Consider the following 22,274-nt stretch of genomic DNA (forward strand, 5'->3'; position numbering starts at 1 on the left):
CTGTGACATATAAAAGGGGGCTGCACAGTCAGGACTACAGGAACATGACAGRCTTGTCCGGAGAAATGTATACTGATCCTGTCTCTGTTCTGTCTGTCTTGCATGTACAAGCTGTCTGTTCCCAGAGCTAGAGACACCTAATCATCTCAGATTGCATACCCAAGCTTAAGCAGCAGCAATAGAAAACAAGGTGCTAATTAATAAAATGGAAATTGTATATGAAACTGATGAAAGATGATGATTGCTGGAAGGATGTTTCTGACAACAGACTTTCTGCAAACCTGTTTTCACTATGTTTTTGTAAGTTTGTATGGGAACAAGAATGAAGAGACAAAGAAGAGGCTAATGCTAGGCATGCAGAAAAGATAACAGAAACCAAATCCATGGGCAGGGCTTTATTCTTAAACCAATTTTAATCAAAAAAAGGATTGTAATAGAATACAGGGCAGTGGTTTAGTGTGTCTTCTCTGTGGCTCATTTTCATTTCAAGCCTTAAATAAAAAGTCCCCAACTCATTTACTCACAGATTTTTCCATAAGATCTTTTGAAATTGTAGGAGAGGAGCACTCTCCACAATGAGAGATGGGCAAGGATCAGGAAAACAAGATAATGAAGGGGGTTTATTCCAAAACACACCAACTGCCTGTCCCACTCACATAAACAAATGCCTACACTTCATCACTGGAGCTAACTTAAAATTTTCAGAAATGAAAATGTTTCTGCACTCCACTGGCAGTGAGCTGTAAGAAGCAACAGATTTCAGGTATAACTAGCAGAAGTGGAACCATGAGTAGCAAGGCTTGAACCAAGAGGCAAGGGACTTATCATTTATTTAGTACCAAAAAAAGACAGCATTGATAATGGAAGATGTTGTCTCAGTGTGCAACTCCTGGTTATGAAAATTATTGACAGAGCTCTTCTTTCTGAGTATATCTCCAAATTACTGGATCCTGCAAGTATAAGAAGAGTAAATTTTAAAATAGAGCTCATCAAATGTCAGATGTGGCTGCCGGAAACAGCAGGTATCCTTGACCTGTAATTGTCCAGCTGCCTAGATTTGAAGTCAGGCTATCCATTTACAGACTGCAATGAGCAATAGAGGCCTGCCTTACTCAAACAGGCAAAAACTGTCATTGCCCCAGGACCTTGATCTACTTTTTTCAATAAAAGAGGCCACATGTAATTTGTCAAGGCAGCTGCTCAGAGTTCAGGGCATTAGCGCTATTGTCTGCCGGATGCAATTCTCAGCTGCATTCATCCTCAGTCACCCAGGGAGGACAGCCCTGCGGAGGAGCACAGGGTGCCCCACGCTCTGGGCTGACCCGTTTCATTCTGACATATTTATCAAGAGCTGGGAATTCGCTGTAGGGTATGCTGGCCCCACAGGGCCACTACCCTGTCGGGAAATAGCGGAAAATAATTGGCGGGCAGGATGTTCAGTAACACCAAGTTCCATTTTTATGGCATTTATATTGACTATAGGGAGACTTTGTGCAATGCAAAGATGCTGAATTGGCAGAAAAGAGCTTAACCCTTTAAATAAAAGATTTCTGAAATGACTATGAAAATTGAAGGGATTTAATAGCGGAAAAGTTGAAGGAGTCTTAAAGCGCCTTTTGGTATTAATTTAATACCAGTGTTTAATTAAAATGTCAATACGCTGTTAAATTGAAGATATTTGAATAATTCATTTTTCTTATATAGGATGTGCCTAGATTCAATAATTATATTAAATAATGGGGAAGATGTCTTGTAGTAATTTTATGACAATGTAAATGTTGACTGTCCTGGTTCAGAGTACTTTTAGTATGATCTATGGACTGTTTATTAATTGCCTGCCTCTTTACAAAATACCACTTATGTTCTTTTCATATAGATAAGCCTTGAGTGAACAGTATCAATATCCCGTTCTCTGCCTAGGATCCTGACTTTTACTTTTTGTACTTAGTTCTCTTTAAGACTGTAAAAAAGGCAAACTTAGTTCTTTCATGTCAGGATGGACTGGAGCTTACTGATTAACAGCATGCAGTTAATTAAAAAATTGAGAGGGTATAATTTAGATTTCGCCATCTTAATTTTATTTAATATTAAATACAGATAAAAAATGTCATTCCATTTGGAAAGTAGTCTTTCCTATGAATATCCTTAGTTTAGCAAGGTGGTTAGGTATGTGTTACTTTGAGCTCTGCAGTAGTCATTTAATGAGACACTCCAGTCTCTGGACCTCAATATCTATTGCTGTGACTTTTGCTAGATTTTAATCATGTGTGCTGAATTTTTCTATGACAGTATCTGAGAAAGAGGGTAGGGGGAAAATATGTTATTATCATGTTACCAAAAAAGTCGTCAGTGCATTTTATGGAGAAGTTTTGGAGCAGATAACTGCAAATTTACCATTGTATCAAGAACATGCATTCTGGCATACTTGTGAGGGGAAAACAAGCTGAATTTGGCCAAGTTGTAAGTTTTTGAAAAATGTCAGTCTGCCCATACTCAGAAGAGACTTGTCACAGTTTGGCAAGTAAATACTTGAACAATTCTATGCACATTGCGCATCGGTGCTATGACCACTAAGTGCATTAACCATCCAACTGATAGTCTGACAGCTCTCTCTGCCCCAGTAGTTCAGATAGGTCAGAGTCTCTGCTGAAGCAAGTTTTAACAGGTCCATTGACTTCAGGAGAGCTAGGGCAGTTCATAGGGAAGTTGCTTAGGGAATATTAAGGTACATTTCTGGCAAAGCTATACAATTCAGGAAACATTTTGAAATGGCACCGTATAGCACATTCATCAGTAACTTTATGTTGGCAGGGAAGAATACGCATATATTCTAAAACAGTCCCAACAGATAGCCTCCAGACCAGTTCCAGCCTCCCATGTCTACCAAAATGGTTAGCTGTGGATATCAAGTTATAACTCTTCCCACAACAGCCAAGGATTAGTATATTCTAGGAAATAAAATTTCAGGTGAAGGTGCAACTTGGTAACAGTGACACAACTGGGCATAAACTAGACAGCTCTTTCATATGCCCAAGAAGGTTTTTTTTAATTGGAAATAACACCAGCTGCATGCTGCTAGTAATATGCCATCTTGTTAATGCTCTGTCCCATCTTACCCACAATTGTGATATAAAAGAATAGCTGTTTAAAAAAAGGGGGGGGGGGAACAGACACATTTTTAAAGCCCTACAAAGATACTGTTATTCACCATCATGTTCTCATAGGAAGAAACAGAGGGATTTTCTGGAGAGCCTGAAGTTCTGCAGTTACTAAATGCAGACAGTACCAGCTCAGACAGTGAATTTAAGAGTGCAGTGAAATGCCTCCCAAATGGCAGCACACTCAAGCCTTCAATAAACTAACTCCAAAAGTCTTTTGAGAAGCACATATTTTACAAGTGTTTCCTTATTCTTAAAATCAGAAAACTTCACTGAGTTCCTGTTTGGAAGCAAGCATAATTGTAATCCTGAAAGAAAAAAATCCCAATTTAGAACACAGTCATTCACATCAGTTAATATAATGAATGTATTTTGTAAGAAATTATGGAAAAAAATTGAGCAAGCTACCTGTCTCTCCCCCTCTGCTTAGCAATTCAAACTCATCAGTCTCTCTAGCTGATCTGAAACAGAAGTTATAAATGCTGAATAAAGTGTGAGCACCACTGACTGCATTAAAGAAGCTAACAAAAGTGGTCTTGTCACTTGATGCAGAATAGGCAGTTGGTAGTTTCTCTGAGCCTGTGGTTAGCACTGGAGAAATTTAATTTCTGCCATCAGTTTATAGCTTCCATCAAACAGTTCAACAATTCATCATGTGTATTTGTTGCTGAATAGCTCCCAATCAGATGCTCTCAAAGAAGGGCCCAGAGCAAGGGTGCCCTCTGTCCCCTCTTCTGTGTCCTCTCTCCATTGAACCCCTTGCATTCAGCACAGAGCCTGCCCAGAGGTTTAGGCGATCACAGCTCATAATAAAGAACATAAAGAACATTGCTCTTTTTTTGCAGATAACATCCTGCTTTATCTCTATAAAACACTAGTCTCTATTCAGTGCCTTAAAGAGGTCTTACAGTCCTTCCACACTTTATATGCTTTTTGTCCCAAGTGGCCAAGCTAGAGGCGATGCCCTTAGGCACTCATCCAGTAAGACTAATTAATTTTTCCATACCCAGTGGACCCTAGGGGGATTTGTATACCTCAGTGTGAAGTTCTCACCCGCTGAACTAAATAATGCCAAAGTACTTTCAATTATCCAGCATCAAGACCTGCAAAGACAGTAGTTCATCACTACTTACTCTTGGCAAGACAACTCAATAACACCAAATATGCTTCCCCCAAAGTTTTGGTCCCAAAAAAAAACCTGCAGCAAAGGAAAATACTGGCTTAATAAAGAGCATGAGCAGAAAATGAACAAACAGCACAGTAAATCCAAAAAGGGGAGATTTGAACCAGTACCAGAACTGATTGGAAGACTGGGGGAGTTGTATTSCAGAAACGCTGCAGTCTGTGAGATGCATTATAAAGCAAAGCTGCAGGTACCAGCTGCCTAGCCTGCTGCTGGACAGTCAGAGGGTGCCCGGGTGAGCTCTGAATGTATGTTGGAGAAGAATTTGGTTTGCACACATTACTGTAGCTAGATTGCTGTTGGCTCCAGGCTAACGCTTTTGGAGCTTGCTCAGGTACCTGCATACTATAGTATGTCCCCTGAGACAAAGTTACAGTTTTGCATCATCCAGAGAAGCAGGTGGGCCAGTGTAAGTGCTCCAACACATTAAAAAATGTGTGCAAATAAGAAGCATCAACTAAATTACATAATCAAAGTATAAATATGCAAGCACTGCATACAAGAGGGAGAAAGTAGGTTAAAAAATAGAGGACTATAAATTTGACAGACAAAAGAGAAAATGCATGGAAGAAGCCACCACTGGAGACAGAAAATTATGTGAGAGAGGGAGAGAGATGATAGCAGCACCAGGACAAGAAGTCCCTCAGGGAAATACTGGATACAGAAAAAGGACTAGCGGTAGAATTGTTCTTGCTGCCTGTTACAGCCACTACTTCAGACTCATAGCAATTCTTCAGTATTCAAAGGCAGATGAGGCTATAGGACTACAAGATGGAGAAAAATAATAAACCTAACGTCAGATGTGTATAAGCTTATTTCTACCTACAGCGCCAGCGCTCCAGATATTTTTACAAGAAGCAGTCCTGTCTTTTACTGAACCCTGGGAACATGTTTTAATTCTTAAATTCAGGTCTTTTGACTAAACCTGTAGTGTTCATGAGTATTGCAGAAACGAAGAATTAATCTACAGTGTTCATTTTCTGTCACAGCATATACGGTGCTGGGATTTGAATGACTGAACTGATTTTATTCCTCCCTCTTTATAAGAGCAGAACTAACATGCAGTCCAGCCATGTTCCTAACATGTACCAGCAGCCCAACTGTGGGCAGGAGGACCATCTCAAAGAAAGAAAGTCTATGTGTATGAGTAAACATTGTTGGCTTGGTCACGTAGTTTTTGACAGCTTGATAATTCTTTCCAAGGACCTCAGGGAATAGGATGTATAGGGCACAGTCTTATTATTTAAGCATCCTAGATGTTTAATAGATGGCTCTTTTGTTAGTTCAGCTATGACGTGTTCAGTTACACAAGTAGCTTAAAACTAGCATTTCCATTTTTGTATCTTTAAAGAAGATTGGAGCTGATTAAACAATTCATGGTTTTTGGTTGTATGCATAATGTTTGAAAATCAACCCCATTTCTTCCATAAGGCTGCTTTCAGCTTCAGTCTGCTAAGCAGAGCTGCTTATGTTGACATTCAGAAAACTTGACTTTTCCCTCTTGTGCAGAGAGGCCATAGTTCAAAACAGGCTGTAAGAAAGGAGAAGGAAAGCCACAGAATTTCTCAGTGACAGCTTCACTTTCCCTGACACTGTACATAAAAACTGCTTCCAGAAGGGCRCTGGGCTGCCCAGAATACATAATGCCCACACCAGAAAAAAAAATACCCCATTTGTTCTGTGCCATCAGAGGAGCTCCATGCAGTGAAATGGGAACTGTGGAGATGAGAGATTCACATTGCAGGCTACAACAACTTCTCTGGAGCCCTGAAATCATGCATATTCAACAAAACATATGTAAATCTGGTTTAACCCAGCTGTGAAAGATCCCCTGAAGTAAACTAATAAAGAGCAGCTGGATATGTTTAAGCTCAGCCCAGGCATAGTAGAAAGGTCCTAAAATGTGCGCTGAGATTCTTTTACGTCAGCAGAGGAAATGCAGCAGACTTTAAAGGAAACTTGTGTTTTAAGATGCAAAGCCGCATAAAGTTTGCCTCTGCTGAGACAAGCTACAAAAGAATTAATTTTCCTTGACGTTTGGATTTTATACATCTTGTTTTAACTGCTGCAAACGCCCATGTTTTACTTTTTATAAGGGACCTGCTGCGTCTGCCTATTGCCCATCACACCCAGACTTCTAAAATTATCATTGCTCACTGGGAAAGGGTGAGAGATGAAAGAAAGTATTGAAATCAGGAAAGTTCAAAATGAACAGCCACTGAATGCCACCTACCAGTGGGAGAAAGGTTGTCAAGCACTTTCTAGTGCAGGAGCTGGCCTTGAGCCTAGCCACTGGGATAAATTAAATTGGGCTGGCTGCAGGACTATAATCTCTGTCATTGTTATATAATAAATCCAGGAAGTTGTGTATCTCAAACCTCTCATACCTGCAAATTTACTAAATTGGTTTATTTACAAAGATACTGCTTACAGGTATGAAGCATTATTTAAAAGCTCTAGGAGCTTACTTTCAGTCTTTTTCAGGTCTGCTTCCCCTTCATATTAAGGCAGGGTAGGAGTTGTCTGAGCATGGACTGCTGGTTGAGGGCTCTTAATTTCTGTCTGTAATACTCCCTTTCAGAAGAGAGCTGCTTTCTAGTCTCAAAATTCACAGGTGTGACCATGGTGTAGGTTTGTGTGGCCACTGTGACATGCAGAAAAATTAGATTGCAGGCCCATAATTGAACTAAGGACAGCACACTGAAATCCCTTTTGAATAAGTTACTTTGAGGTTCATATGTTATCTCACATGGACACAGTGGTGTCATATCTTCAACCTATCTTGCTTGACCTATCTGGCTTATAAAAAATACAAGAATGAAGTCTTCCCATTGTGAGCAAAGCCATGTGATGATCTCCTCCTTGATTAAGTTGCAACCCTCTGTCAATGGAGAGTCATGTTTACAGTCATTCATCAAGAATGGGCAGAGGTAATGTAATCTGGACAAGTTCAGAGAAGAAATAATAACACCTTCAAAATCAATAGATGAACCCATCCTTAAGTGCTGATTGCTTCTGGAATCAGTCTGATTAAGGGCCAAACCTTGACAGCGGCCTTTATGGCTGATCTGATTGCTTACATCCTTTTCAGGCTTTGTTACATGCTATTTCAGACATGTTATATATTGATTTTTCTTTTCATATTTTTGAAATATGCTTTCTCCTCGTACCTCTAATGATCCCTGGGCCTCTTGTAACTTAATACTTTTTCTGTACTAAATTCATTCTTCTCTTCAAATACGTGCACCCTCTTTTTCTGTTGCTGGGTATCTCAGACTATTGGCTTGGGCAGTTGCCTTTGAGAGTCTTATGGAGGAATTTTTTTGGAGATGATCACTCTCCTCTCTCAGTACAGTCACACAAAACTTACATTTGCAGACCTTTACAAATCAACAGTACAGCTGTTACAGGGGGTGGGGAGGAAGCATTTGCCAGCAGTTTTAACAGTTTTTGAGATGGTGTTTTTTCTAACTGAAAAGTCCAGAAAAATGGTTACAAGGTAGAACTGCACTGAGCCAGCAGAACAAGGCCCTGCTAGCCAAGAGGAAGATGAAGGAGATAGGTTGCTTGCTTGTTTCAGCAAAGTAGAAGTTCCAGTGAAATGTCAAACATCAAATCATTGGGATTCTAATGCAGTTGTTTTGCATGAAGACCTTGAAATTATTGGTTGAAGAAAAGCAATGAGATAAGGTCTCAGAAATGCATGGGAGACTCTGCTTATTCCTGAATTTGCTGTCACTTTAAATCTTTAAATCTGTGTGTCCAGTCTAACTTCCTTTTTTTTTTTTTTTTTTTCATTTCAACTGTTGGTTAAAAAGGAAGAAGAAAGCTTGTTAATACCTGAAGGGATTTTCCAGGTTGAAATAGTCTCTTATCATCATGAGACTGCCTGTAAACACAGTTCTAACACCTGGAGACACATGTTGAAAACATATTCAGTGGTGTTTAAAAAAGATATTCTGAAGCCTACAAAAACCTCCATGCTTAATGAGTTTATACCAGCATTCTCAGTTATCCCAAGTCTAAGAAGAGAGAGATGTACATCAGGCAGAAAAGCTTGCTCTGAAAAAAGAAATCTGCAAGGTTTTCCCCTTAAACAACAATAAAGAAACTGTCAGGCCTTGCGCAACTCTTGTTTTGTGGAAAGTCCCAAGTGATTTTGTAGGTGTTGGAGATAGGAGTGGGCTGATTCCCATTTAGCTAGAGAGGTGAAGCTTAAGAGAGCAATGGCACTCACTCCCTGACTGCTATTATGTGTAGTCTAGGCATAAATACTACCTTATTCCCTAGTAGTCGTTCCCTTTACTTCCCTGCCAAAACATCATTCTTCATTTCCTACCTACTATGCCTGAGTTTTGTTTGTGCCACCATTTTGGATTATTACTGCACCATCTGTTGCAGATGACTTTGGAAAACTAGAGTAGGACAGCTTATTGCAGAAATGATCACAGGGTGGTCTTGATGCATGTGGCATGTGGTCATGTTAGTGTCCAGGGTGCACCTCTCGAGGTCATCAGTCATTTCCAGAACAGAGGTGTCTTTGTATCCACCCTATAGCTAACTGTAGTACTCAAACAAAAAAATATTATTTTTGGTGACAGGTGCACATAGGAACTTGCAGTAATGGGACCAGATAATGCTCTCTGGCCTGCTTTTGTTATTCTCACCAATTTTTGCTTGGTTGTAAAAGAGAGCAGCATCCGGCCTATTGTATTACTAAAACAGCCTCACATTAAGCTATTCAAACCAGGAAGGAGAGTCATTTGTTTTTGTTCATCAAGCAGTTGTGAGGGTGGAGTTGTGAAGCTGGAATTTCAATTTGTGTTCGCTGTAAAGCATACACCAGAACCTATGTGACTGTGGGGCTTTTCTTGATGTTTTGCCATCTCTATCCCTGATCACAGACGAGACAAAGAAATTTAGGCTTCAGCATGGGAGATTTCTTTTTATACTGCATATGCTAAAAAGGATATAGCTCTTTTGTTGGATCTCTGGACATGAGCTCCCTTTCTACAGATGCGTGTTAATTGTTGTTCTCCTGAGACAGACACATTCATCCGAAACAGAAATAAGGAAGCTAGTGATCCAAGAGTAAATAAATATCCATATGGAACCTTTCCATTTTATAATGCTGCTCAGTCCTTGTTCAAAGTTATGATTTTGGTTCTTTGTTTAGTCATACTTGCACCATCTGGTGCTGATTACACCCTTGCGGAAGTTTGCACCAACTTCAGCAGAATCAAAACCCTTAAGCACAGGTTAGCAAGGATTCCTCAGATTTTCTTTTGTCTAATACAGGGAACCTGTGGAGGGCACCTTACTTCAAATCTCTTTCCAGGTAGACCTTTGATCAATACTTTTCAACTGCAACTTTTCAGCAGGTTTTGGGCTGCTATCATTTGCTTCTGAGAAAATGAGTGAAAGCCTTTCAGAAGTCAAAGTGTATCATCGTTAATGTTTCCCCTTAAAAAATAAGCCATTTATCTTGTTCAGGAAGGAAGTTTGGCTGGTTTAGTGTAATTTATTCTTGGCAATTTTACTTTGGCTTTTTTATAATCACTGTATTATCCTTTAGATGCTCATAAAATTGATTGTTTAATCATTTGTTCTAATGTCATTTTCACTCTAAAAATCAGACTGACAGGTCTGTCATTTGTTAGGTCCTCCCTTTGGCCCAGCTCAAAGACAGATAATATATTTGTCCTTTTCCAGAACTCTTGATTCTCGTGCTTCCTCCAGCATTCTCTGAGATATTCCACAGAGTCTAGAGCTTGCTTTGGCTAGTTCCTCGTGTATGTGGGATGAATTCCATTAAACACTTTGAAACATCAACATGATCTAAATATTCATGCCACTTTTCTGTATTCTGGTCAGCACTCCATTGCCCAATTTTGTTACGTTTCTGATCACAGGTAAGAGTGGAGATTTTTGCTGAAGTGAAGCAGGGGAAGCAGTAAATGCTTCGGTCTCTGTGTCTCTCATTATTTGTCCTCCTTTATTGAAGTTTGCTGTTCTGATATCTATTATCCTTACTCTGTTATGCTCATGCTGTGTATTCTTTAGGATGAAAAACTCTATTCCATTTATGATTATTTCATCCTAATTACATTTCTGCCCTCAAAAGTTCTTTCCTAATAGAATTAGATGTAGCAGAAGATGCCCAGAATCATCAGCATTTTCGTACAATAATACCTTCAGCGCAGAGCAAATCTTGTCATACTGCTTTTAAACAGGTATACAGGTAGAGTCCTAACCATTTTGCATACTTTTGTTAGTTGCTCAAAAGGAGAAACCTCATCTTCTTCCTCCTTATGATTATCTAGTCTACAGTAAATCTATACCATTGTATCACCCCTGTTCTTTTCTCTTTTATCTTCACCCAGAGACATTCAACAAGCCTGCTTCTCACCTTTTGCAGAACTTCAGAAAAAGTATATGTATTATTGACATAAAATTGAACATCTCCTTGCTTTTTCCCCAGCTGTCCTTAGTGAACAAGCTAGATCAATATTCTGGTCTTTTGATTTATCCAAGCACTAACTCATGTCAGAACTGAAACACTTTGAAGGTTTGGAAGCATTTTCTTAATGTCCTCTCACCAAGGTACTTGTGTGTACCTTACTGACAAGTTCTGCCAGAAGAAAGAATGAGTTATATACAGCAGAATAATGCAGTGCCGTGTCAGGTCTTCTCTCTCATTAGATGAATAAGAAGAGAGGATTTTGCATGTTCCARATGTTACAATACAGGCCATAGAGTCTGAGAAAATGAATGGGGATGTTCAGAGATGCAGAAAAAAGGACATGGGATAGAATTACCGTAAGTCGGTGGAACAGGAGGACGGATCAGGTTGTCTATGGGAAGTAGAATAGCCATGAAAAGTGGAGGATATCAGGTGACTAGCCTGGCCCTTTTGGTAGCCGGAAACAGTAGTACATCACATGCGGGAAGACCATGGAGTAGTAAGCCCAGCTGTGATTTGCAACAGACAGATCTGGACTTAACTAAAAGAAGATATATAAGTGTCAGCATGTTGGTGGCATTATCTACATATAAGGTCCAGTCCTCGCAGATGCAAAGTTTTAACTTCATCTGTCTTTGAAGCTTGTTGAATTTTACTACAACTGTTACTACCAGACTTTTCCCAAGTGTAGTRTTCATACAGGTAATTCTATAAACAAGATCCATTTCCAGAGAATTGCAGGTTATTATCTATGGTGATATGTCTCCATGTACTACAGAAAATARTGAAGAGCATGTATGAAAAATTCAAAACACATAAAATCAAATGTCATGTATTTTCACGTTTGGAAAGAACAAATTGCAAAGAGCAAAGTGTTAAGCAGAATATTCCAAAAGTAAACTTGTTTTATTCAGAATTATTGTTTTATTGTTCATGATAAAAATAACATAACAATGTCTATATCAATCAGATTTTACGGTTTGGTCCCATACCATTTTATGCAACSAGCCCGGTCAGTTTTCCAATTTATAATGTCTAAGAAAGATGTCACAAAACATATCGCAATAAGACTTTTCAATAACAGACGTTCCTCAGAACTGGGGGTCTGAATACTTTGTACTTTATTTAACTTTTAAAAAGGTAAGCTCTACATTTTTACCATGAGTTTTTCCATTTATTTTAGTTCTTTGAATAATGAATGCTAATGAATGATGCTGGACTGAGCCTAGGCGACTGCATTTTTCTTTGAGAACTGCAGGATATGTAAAAGCACACACAGTGCAGTATGTAAAGTGACACAAACACTATTTGTTTGCTTCCAAACTGGCACATTTTGGGGGCGTAATTGGGATCACACACTTGCTTATTCATCCCAGTCTATGAAGGCTATCACTAACGATGCTAACAATTTTGGATGTTGATTGACAACAACTGCGATGATTGTCAAGCCATTTCACATTAGATTTTCCCCCCACTGTGGTCATGATAGTAGGATGCTGAACATTCCTCATACTTTTTCATTACTTAATTTTATCTGCTCCATAAACATTATTAATGCAGGATCAAATCTTGCCCATCTTATGTCATTTGATTTCAGTTAAAGTTGTTGGGATTGCTCATATAAGTAAAGACACTTGGATATGATCCACAATAAAAATAAATTATTTCATTAGCCTGACATTGTGTCCAGGGAGGATTCCCTTGCCTAGAGCAAAGCCACTAATGTTATATATCCGTTAAGTCTATTATATATTATAGAAAACATCATAGACTTCAAGAAGGTTTGGGCTCAAGAGGAACTAGCTGAAATCAGACTATTTGAAGGCCCTCATAAATTTCTGTTCATAAAACACCTGCAGGATGAGCTACATCATTTCAGCTACTCTTATATTGAATACACATGATCACTCAGTCTGCACTGTGTGGTAATTTTGTAATGCGAGTTGTAGTAAGTCAGTTCATTAGTAATGTAAAACTGGTCTCATGTTGTGTAAAATGTAAAAAGGTCTCATGTTTGTTTTGCATGCAGTGATGCTGTTTTGCATTTTATATGCCATCATTCATAGACTAGGACTTGGCCTAARGGTGAAAGCTGAGCAGGGAGACCAATCTCACTTAGCCAGTAGGAAGCGCAAGGAATGGAGCATCCATCCATGCATATTAGTTTAACACTGAGTTCCAAGTAGGTTGGGTGAGCTTCCTGAGTGCATACCACCTTTTCTGCTGTAATCTCTTCCTAGAAAGAGGTATAAAAGAAAGAGAGAAACCTCCCTCTCAGTGACTGGGCACTTAACTTTCGTCCCATGTGGGGATTAGAGCAACATTCCCATACCTAAGGTCATATGGGTTCAAGTTCCTCTGCAAAACCGGGCAGAGTGGCTTTTTGAAAACAAGGCTGCTGTTTTCTACCTCTGTGCCACAACTGCAAATGATTACTAAGATGGTAAAAATACATAAGCTAGGAGAAGTCTGTCCCCTTCTCTTAGGACATGGATAGCTTGTACGTGCCTCCAGACCCAGAGATTCTTAATGACTGTAAGTACTTCCACAATTAGGTGGGCAGGGATTTTGGAAGTCTTTGTCATCCAAAAACCATTGGACTTAAGTGCTGAAAGTGGCATTTTTCTGAGAAGTTTATGCCCATGAAATTAGGCACTTACTGTAAGTGCCTAGTTGGGTACTGTAAGTTGAGGGCTCTGTAAGTTGAAGCTTTCCTTAAATTCATGCCCAGCAATGCATTTCTGGATAAGACTTAACATTTTTCTGACCATCCCTGCCATCCATTCAAGACTTTCAGTTTCTGATTCTCCAGCTAACGACTGCAGACAGTTTTACAAGCGTGAATAAATTTGGTCTCAAAATGCTGGAGAGTCAGGCATGTAAATATCAGCTGCTGTAGGGCCATAAGAGACCAAGCCTATGCAGTGAAATGCAGTTCCTACTAATTGTGCTTTAACCACTAGACCATGCTTCTTGTCTATATAAAGCAACATTGTCTGTGGATTTAAATTACAGGGCTGGATTCTGTTGCCTTGTGTTAAGTGCTCAAGGCAAAGAATAAAAAAATCTGCCTCTTAAAAAGCTGCTGGGCTTTAAAGAAAGATGCTCACAGAATCATTTAATTTGAAGACTGGTTCTACTCATATATTGTTTTCTGAGGTTTATTTTCTTCCCCTTACTCTTTTGCTGTTAAGACATTTATATGACTGCAGGATCTTAGTTTCTTAAGGGGTCATCTGCTCTTGCTATTTATTCTCCTTGTGAAATCATAATCCTCTATTTGTCACCGCACAATAATTTTCATGGCAACCAGCTATGATGTCATAAGCAGGGGATTACGATTTCAAACACTGTTCTGCTTTTAAATATAAAGTTCCTATGTTGTATGCAAGTACCACTTGTCCACCAAAATGATATAATTAAATAGAGACAGAAAAATATGCTATCGAAGCAATATTGTATCTAGACAGAATACTTATCCAAGGTTTCTGTGAGCCAATGGCAACTTTTCAATGCTCTTCTAACATAGTTTGCTGAGGAGTATTTTGCATTTGGTTCTAATTCCGGGCCACTAATACCTTGTCTGCCAAATACATAAAAAGACATTATTCCAGAAAGAACTGATTTATGACATGAAAGATTTGTATCTTCCCCAAGTCTCAGGAGGGCCTTTGAGGTACATTTTCTGTCTTGCTGTCTCTCCTGTAATAAGAACATGGTTTACATTTCCTGTGAGCATGTGGGGCTTTTAATGCCCTTGCATTTGCACACTTTCTGGAGAAGGGAGTGGGGGAGATGCTCCTTCAGCTCCTTGTCAGGCACTGACTGCTCTCTGTTCAGCATTAAGAACAAAAACAGAAATGAGAAAAGCAAACTGGATGCTCTGCACTCATATTTCATTAACGCTGCTGGCTTAGTGCATAACTATGTCAGAAAAACAACTTTCTTTAGAAATTCAGGGTGTTGATTAATGCTCTGTTAGAGACTTCAAATTGCAGAGATGTACTTTGCCAAAGATGCCTTCTCAGTGCAGTGAGTGCTAGGAGGGCCAAGTAAGACTTGACAGTAATCTCTGAGCTCATCAGAGGTCAAGCTGTTCACCTGTCCAGAACAAGAGAGAGCTTTTAAAATTAAACTAGCAAGGACAACTGAAATCTAGAAGGCTCAATACATTTCAGCACTGTTCTCTATCTTTGGTAGTTATTTAAGCATCCTCCTGAAGCTCAGGCATGTGACACTGGCTTCTAAAACACATGACAATGATAACAGACTGAGGAGGAGAGAAAGAAGCCTGAAACAACGTGGGATGCACTTCTCTGATATTTGTAGAGCTTCTGTCTCCTCAATTTAAAGCTTTTTCAATGTGAATGATTTACAGTAGTAAAAATTAGATGATGAGCAGTATATCAGAGAAGAAATAATAGCCCTGACCCTCTTGAAGTCAGGGGGAATTTGCCCAGGCCTGGGGTTTCAAACTGATTGCAGCCCCTGCGAGGAAATTCTGTCTCCCCTCCTCAACGTTGTAGTGTTCAACCCCAGATCTGAATGCTGCTGTGAAAGCCCAGTGCTGTTCATACAGATACAGTATGTCTCTAAATTTGGGCAAGCTTATAAAAAAATCACCTTGCAAAACATAAACAAACCTTCCAGGGGGTGCCTTTGAATGGAGCAGCTAATGATAAATAGCATTTCCCTGTSCTTGGCTTGTTTAACCACTGTGTGCTATTTATTGCAGGAGTGATTCGCGAAAGTTATCTGAAAGGTCATGATCAGCTGGTGCCGGTCACCCTGTTGGCCATTGCAGTTATTCTTGCTTTTGTCATGGGGGCCGTCTTTTCAGGAATCATAGTGTACTGCATCTGTGACCATCGCCGCAGAGACGTGGCTGTTGTGCAGAGGAAGGAGAAGGAGCTGACCCACTCCCGCCGCGGCTCCATGAGCAGTGTTACCAAGCTCAGTGGCCTCTTTGGAGATGCTCAGTCCAAGGAGCCAAAGCCTGAAGCTRTCCTCACACCTCTGATGCACAATGGCAAACTGGCCACCCCGAGCAGCACTGCCAAAATGTTAATCAAAGCCGACCAGCACCATCTGGACTTGGCTGCCCTGCCAACCCCTGAGTCTACTCCAACCCTGCAACAGAAGAGGAAGCCCAGCCGTGGCAGCAGGGAATGGGAAAGAAACCAGAACCTCATCAACGCCTGCACAAAAGATATCCCCCCAATGGCCTCACCCGTGATCCCGACTGACCTGCCGCTCAGGGCTTCTCCCAGCCACATTCCCAGTGTGGTGGTCCTGCCCATCTCCCAGCAAGGCTACCAGCACGAATATGTTGATCAGCCAAAAATGAGTGATGTGGCTCAGATGGCTGTGGAGGACCAGAATGCCACCCTTGAGTACAAAACCATCAAGGACCATCTCAGTAGCAAAAGCCCCAACCATGGGGTTAACCTGGTGGAAAATCTCGACAGCATGCCACCAAAAGTACCCCAACGGGAAGCTTCCCTGGGGCCCCCAAGCACCTCTCTATCTCAGAGTGGGCTGAGCAAGCGGCTGGAAATGCATTCCTCTGCTTACAGTGTGGACTACAAGAGAAACTACCCTACGAACTCACTCACGAGAAGTCACCAGACATCGACTCTCAAAAGAAACAATACTAACTCCTCTAATTCGTCCCACCTCTCCCGAAATCAGAGCTTCAGCAGGGGCGACAACCCCCCACCTGCCCCGCAGCGAGTGGACTCTATACAAGTCCACGCTGCCCAGGCACAGGCTGTGACTGTATCCAGACAGCCTAGTCTCACTGCATACAACTCGCTGACGAGGTCGGGGTTGAAACGTACACCCTCACTAAAACCAGACGTACCTCCCAAACCTTCCTTTGCCCCGCTCTCCACATCCATGAAGCCCAATGACGCATGTACATAATCACAGTGGGGTGTGGGGGGGAGAACAGCAATTAAGCAGAGGTTGCCCTTGAAAGCCAGTGTTCTGCAACTGTATCACTCAGGCCTCTGAGAAGACAGTTGTTGCTAAGCTGAGGATGTGTTGATTCTGCTCTCTGGGAAAAGTGGAATATTTTTTAAACCCGAGCCATATAATCCATGGTTAAAGGTTTGCAATTGCAGGACTTGCCCCCACAACCTGCCAGTTCTTTGCTCAAAAGACTAACTCTCCATCACAAACATTGAGCCAAAAGCACACAGGTGAAAGATGACTGTGACATTTCACCCCTGCAACTGCACAGTGCATTCCTGAACTGGGAAAGAGTGCTCTGAAAAGCAAAACAAACAATTAAAAACAAAACAAAAACAAAAAAAAAACAAAAAAATAAAGAATCCATTGATAAAGCTAACTCTGACTTAACAATGGCAGAAGTTTACTATGTGCCGGTACTGTGAAATGCCCATCAGTGTTACAACCATTTGGTTATAGCAGTTATATGCCATGTTGGGCAAACTATGTCATAGATTTCTGCTACTCTTCTCTTTTAATGAATAACATGTGACTGTTAACGCAAGTAACTCCTATTATTTATTGTTCAACTTTTGTTTTTCCTAAGGAAATGACTTCTGCATATCATCCTATGAGCAGCTCTTCAGAAAAGTACATTGAAAGTTATACCTATTTAACGTGAAACCCATTAACTGGAGTAATTAAAACTCTTTTATTTTTCCAATAAATTCACTGAGTTAAATAAGATGGAGCTGGAATTCTGAACTTTGTGTTTGGACTGTCTGATTAGCTGAAAAAAAAGGGGAATATTTATTTAAGTAAGTCTCTCAGTTAATTCGCTGGCTGGGCTTCTGACCTAGGACAGCAACAAATAAATCCCCCAAGTTCATAACTTCTAACGCAACTGCAAGAGAAACTCTTAAAAGCTGCACATTTGTGCACCATTGCTATCAACATGGCTTTGTCAGTAGCTAATACTTTCTGTGAAGGCACCAGCTTGTGATGTGCCATCTCATTTCACCTTGCATGTGAGACGGCAAACAAAATCCACAAACGGTGTGAACTAGTTAATATGCTGGCTGTTACCATGCATAAATTATGGTCTTATCACACGGGTTTTTCGTGGGAATATATCTGTGAATAGCCTGTTTTCTTCCACATGTAAATTTGTGCCTTACACCCTCAGTTGTGTATAATTGTGAGCTGTAGTATGTAAAACCTTTTTCTTTTCCCCTTTGAATAACGCAAATATTTATTGATCCTCCCTCCTCCAAGCCCCCTCAAGAATTGGAGTAAAGACGTTCAATTTGAAGAATGTAGTGGTTATTGTCATAACGCCATGTCCCTCAAGAAATTAGGCTAGTGCCGTACCCTCCGATTCAGTTTGACTTTCTAGTCATGCCAATTCTTTCCTCAAGCCACCCGCAAGCCACGTTGCTGCAAAGGTGCTGCGCTCTGGGTGCTGGTTCTGCCTTCCTGCCTCCCTCTGCCCCCTTACAGCACGTCCGTGGGGTGATGAGTGTCCCCAGGCAGCAGAGTGGTGACAAGTGCCCGCGGCCTCCGGTCCCCTGGCTGGGCACGGGCGCAGGGCTCGGGCAGCTGGAGCAGGCAGGCGGGCTCCTGCTGCGGCTCCCTGCTGCCTGAAAGCTGGCCGGAAGGATGCTGCATACACTTCTTGGGGGGAAATGATTTTTTTTTTTTCCTTTTTTTCTTTGGCGTGGCCATGCATGTAGCTAGTGTGCGTGTGTGTGCGCACAGAGGGGGGTGTCTGTGTGTGCGCACACGCAGGTGTGTAAGTTCTTTTCCAGTTTTTTAGTTTATGCACAAAGGTAGATTTGTTTTTAATCTGTTATAATAACTGTGTCAACATACTGTAGAAAAATGAGGGGGTTTGTTTCTGAGCTTTTTTTTTTAATATATATCTACTGGACAGTATGTTTGAGTAAGGTGGTTGTTCTATTTCAATTTGTTTTTTAAAATTTTATATTTCATTTGTTTTTCAGGGTTTTGGTTTTGTTTCTGAATGATTGAAAGGAAAGATTTCAAGTCTGGTAGCTTGTAGATGGTATATAGAAAGTCTGGATGGTCTAGACCAAAGTGTGTAACAAGGGTGCTTGCGTGTTCTTTCATTTCATCATGGCTTCTTTTATGAAACAGATTTGTTCACCCTTAGTGAACTATGCAGACTGGAGTAGATAGATCTGTATCCAAAGCGATGTTGCTGTTTTTAATTAAAACAAACAAAAAACCCTTTGAAAATAGTAGGTAGCAAGGTCATTTTTTTAAAGAACCAACTTGCAACCTTTTTACYGAGCACCAAACCCCTCGAGTACCAAATGTGCAGATCCCATTGCTATTACGCAGCAAAGCATTCTGTCAACATGCAGAAATGAATAATCACTGCAACAGCTTGTACAGCGATCTGCCTTTGTGATACACAGCACACCGGTTACTGGGCTGACCTTGAAATGCTCATTTTGTACTCAGTGGGTCTTCCATTTTAGTCCTTCCCCTGCCCCAGTTCCCCTTCGCCCTTCGGTCTGAGGGGCTCATAGACCTATGTGTGCCTTTGCTTTTCACCCTTGCTATACACTGGTAGCTGCAACAGATTCAGACTCTCATTTGTTGTAAAGTTGTAAAATATTGTGATGTCACCAGTTTCCCCTCATTTCCACGTTCCCCCTAACATCTGATTCACAACTTAATGTATGTTGTAAAAAAAAAAAAMCAAAAACAAAAAAAAAGTAAGCAAGAAAGGAAAAAAGAAGGAAAAGAAAAGGGGAAAGAAAAGCTCTTGATTACATAAGGTAATAAAACCAGACTGTTCTACCTTAGTTCCTGTGTCCTGGTTCTTTTGTTTCCATGATGATTTATCCTTTTCCTTCAAAACCTAAACAGATGTGATGCTGATTTTTTAAAGCAGGCTACAGTAAGAAAGAAAAATCTTTGTTATTTTTCTGTCTCTTGCAGAAGATGAACTTGACTTTGGAGTGAGGTGATGGTAATTAAAAATTGAATCACACATTTGCTCTACCTCTATTCATATTCTGCATTTTCTTTTTATGAGCTTGTTCATCATCAAATATTTATGGCAGACTTGATGGTTTAAGAGATCAGGGCTGGGATTTAAGCACGCATGGTCCACCAAAACAGATCATCATTCAGCTGTGACTTCATCTCCATGTTTTACATATTAATAATGGGGGAGTCCATGTTTTCTTCTAGTAAGCATAAATCTACTGCGCTTTGTAGGCCTGATTTAGAGGATGTTGCCTGAAATTTTAATTTTGCAAGAAAATGGTCGTAAACAGATAAATAACAAAAGAGTATATAATCTCCCTGGTCCCAGGAGTTAGTAAAACATGCCTGCATACTCCGCATTGAATTTCTGTAAGTGTGGACCACTTGCACAAAGGCATTGAAGTACAGCTAAACACGCGGTTACTTTAGTAACCAGGCTTAGTGATTTGGGTTCGTGACACGAGCTTTACATGCCACCGGCTTCCCTGCAGGGCTGGCACACATATTATTCCAGACCCACAGCCCTGGGTGTGCAGTTACAAGCACATCCCCATCACCCACCTCACACCACCGATAATCCTGCAACAGCTCAGCAGAAAGTAGAGACGTGCTCRTCTTCCTCATGGAGGAAGAGGCTGTCGATTTAGCAAGGGGCATTCTGAAGCCTCGACACGCTTGCATCAGCAGAAAGTGCGAGGCTCCCTGCAGCTCCCTGTCCCCCTCTGTGCCCTGAAGGCCACCAGCCCCCCGGGCCAGCCCTGCTGTGACCTGCTAGAGCAGAGCACTGCAGCCATCATTTTTCCAGCCCCAGTTCAGTGCCTTGCCCACAGGTGTGTTTCAATCCTCTTCTCGGGCACGGGCTCCTCTCGAGTGGGGGCTGCCAGGCACACAGACGCGTGGTGCGGGCACGAGCGAGGCCAGCAGGTGCTGGTGCCTGACAGGTCCCCCCGGGTGACGCTGTGCCTGGGGAACCGAGGGCGCCGCGTGGTGTCCCACGGTGCTCACACCATCACCGCCAACACACAGGCTCCTGGAGTCAGCGAGCAGCAGAGAAAAAGCTCCCTAGGTACCCGGAGCTGGGGCGTCTTTTCAGTCCAGCAGCTGAGTCTCTGGGGAGTTATTTTGTCTAATTTTGTTTAAAATGCTGCATGTAAGCAGCACCTAGGGAAACTGTTCAAAAATTAAAGTTTCACACTGTTTCTCTATATCCAGTCACAGGCTGCTGGTTCTAATACTGGCACTCTTGCTCCTGATTCCTTATTGCTTGTTTTGGGTTTTCTTTCCTTTTTTTTTAACGTTAAATAATCCCAGGGCCTGCTGAACATATCTGTGAGCTGCGTGTTCTGTTTCCGGACAGTTTTGCAGTCATTCCCAGCAATGGTGCTCAGCCCGGAGGAGAGAGACCACGCGTCTCCAGCAGTGCTCAGACTAGCAGTGGCAATGGCTAACTCCTTGCAAAGTTCCCACAAGGCAGGGCACCCTAAACCAAGGGGGGAGGGAGGGAGGGAGGGAAGGGGGATGCCTCAATGCATGAGCCATGCGGGCTCTGTAACCATGCTGCCCACGAATTGCTTCCCAAGGGAAGGGGCAAACCTAGCCCCTTAAAGCAATTTTCCTTCTCAACACCCCTCCAGGAATGGCATGAAGCAGCCTCCACACATCATTCTCCGTAGGGCTGATCCAGTCCAACAGCTCTGAGCAGGGAGAAGAGAGCTGCGCTCCAAGCTCTCTCACTCGCCAAGGATACCAGTCACCTACAGGAACCGCTGCTGCCACCTGGCAGAAATTCCCTGTGTTGTACAGGTCAAAGAGGAAGATACCCGGGAGAAGGCAGGGGTGCTTGGAGCAGTTTAATCAAGTTAATGGCACAGTACTCATTGCATTAATGGTGCTCATGATGCTCTCATTTAGCATGTCATTGTGGAGGCAGGACCATTCCTTGCCAATCTGCATTAATCTGCACGCACATTTTTACAAAAAAAATATAAATAAAGGTAGCTGAATGACTGAAAACAATAGGTTTTTGTAAATAAATCCTGGTCCACTTTCATATTCCCCATCTCCTTCCAACAGATGTAGCTTTTTAAAGTTGTTTCAGCAGCACTTTGCAAATTCTGTCCCAGTGCAACTCATACAACAGGGGATACTTTGCTTCTGACCAGTCCTTAGATGACAAAATGCAGCCTGGGCACTGTGTCTGAGCCAGGGGAGGCAAGGGCAGGTCGGGGCCCCTTCCTTACTGCCAGGCAGGATGGCAGTAAATGGGGTGGTGCCAAAATAAGGTGCCAGAACAGTCATGCATTGATGCTGGGAACAGCATAGAGGTTCAGCTGATGGCCAAAATCCTATATGGGATGCAATTCCAGATGGGTATGGCACAAAATTAGCCCTGGCAGGATTACCTTCTGGTCTCTCCCAGGGCTGGACATGGACTCTCTCTCCCCACACTTGCATGTAAAGCTCATTTAAAGCAATGGAGGGGATCTCAAGTGGTCGT

General features: G+C 41.5%; 1 protein-coding gene across 1 annotated transcript in view; it reads left to right on the forward strand.

Moving 5' to 3' along the window:
- Nucleotides 1–18,511, forward strand: part of SEMA6A (semaphorin 6A) — a 67,728-nt gene extending 49,217 nt beyond the window's left edge. Inside the window, exon 19 of the mRNA XM_026069484.1 lies at nt 15,540–18,511. Within this exon, the coding sequence (XP_025925269.1) occupies nt 15,540–16,729 (1,190 nt within the window). The 3' untranslated portion in view covers nt 16,730–18,511. The remainder of the gene's footprint in view (nt 1–15,539) is intronic.
- The last annotated feature ends 3,763 nt before the right edge of the window (nt 18,512–22,274 follow it).

This window comes from Apteryx rowi, unplaced genomic scaffold (genome assembly GCF_003343035.1).
Source record: "Apteryx rowi isolate R43461 unplaced genomic scaffold, aptRow1 scaffold_299, whole genome shotgun sequence".
NCBI lineage: Eukaryota > Metazoa > Chordata > Aves > Apterygiformes > Apterygidae > Apteryx > Apteryx rowi.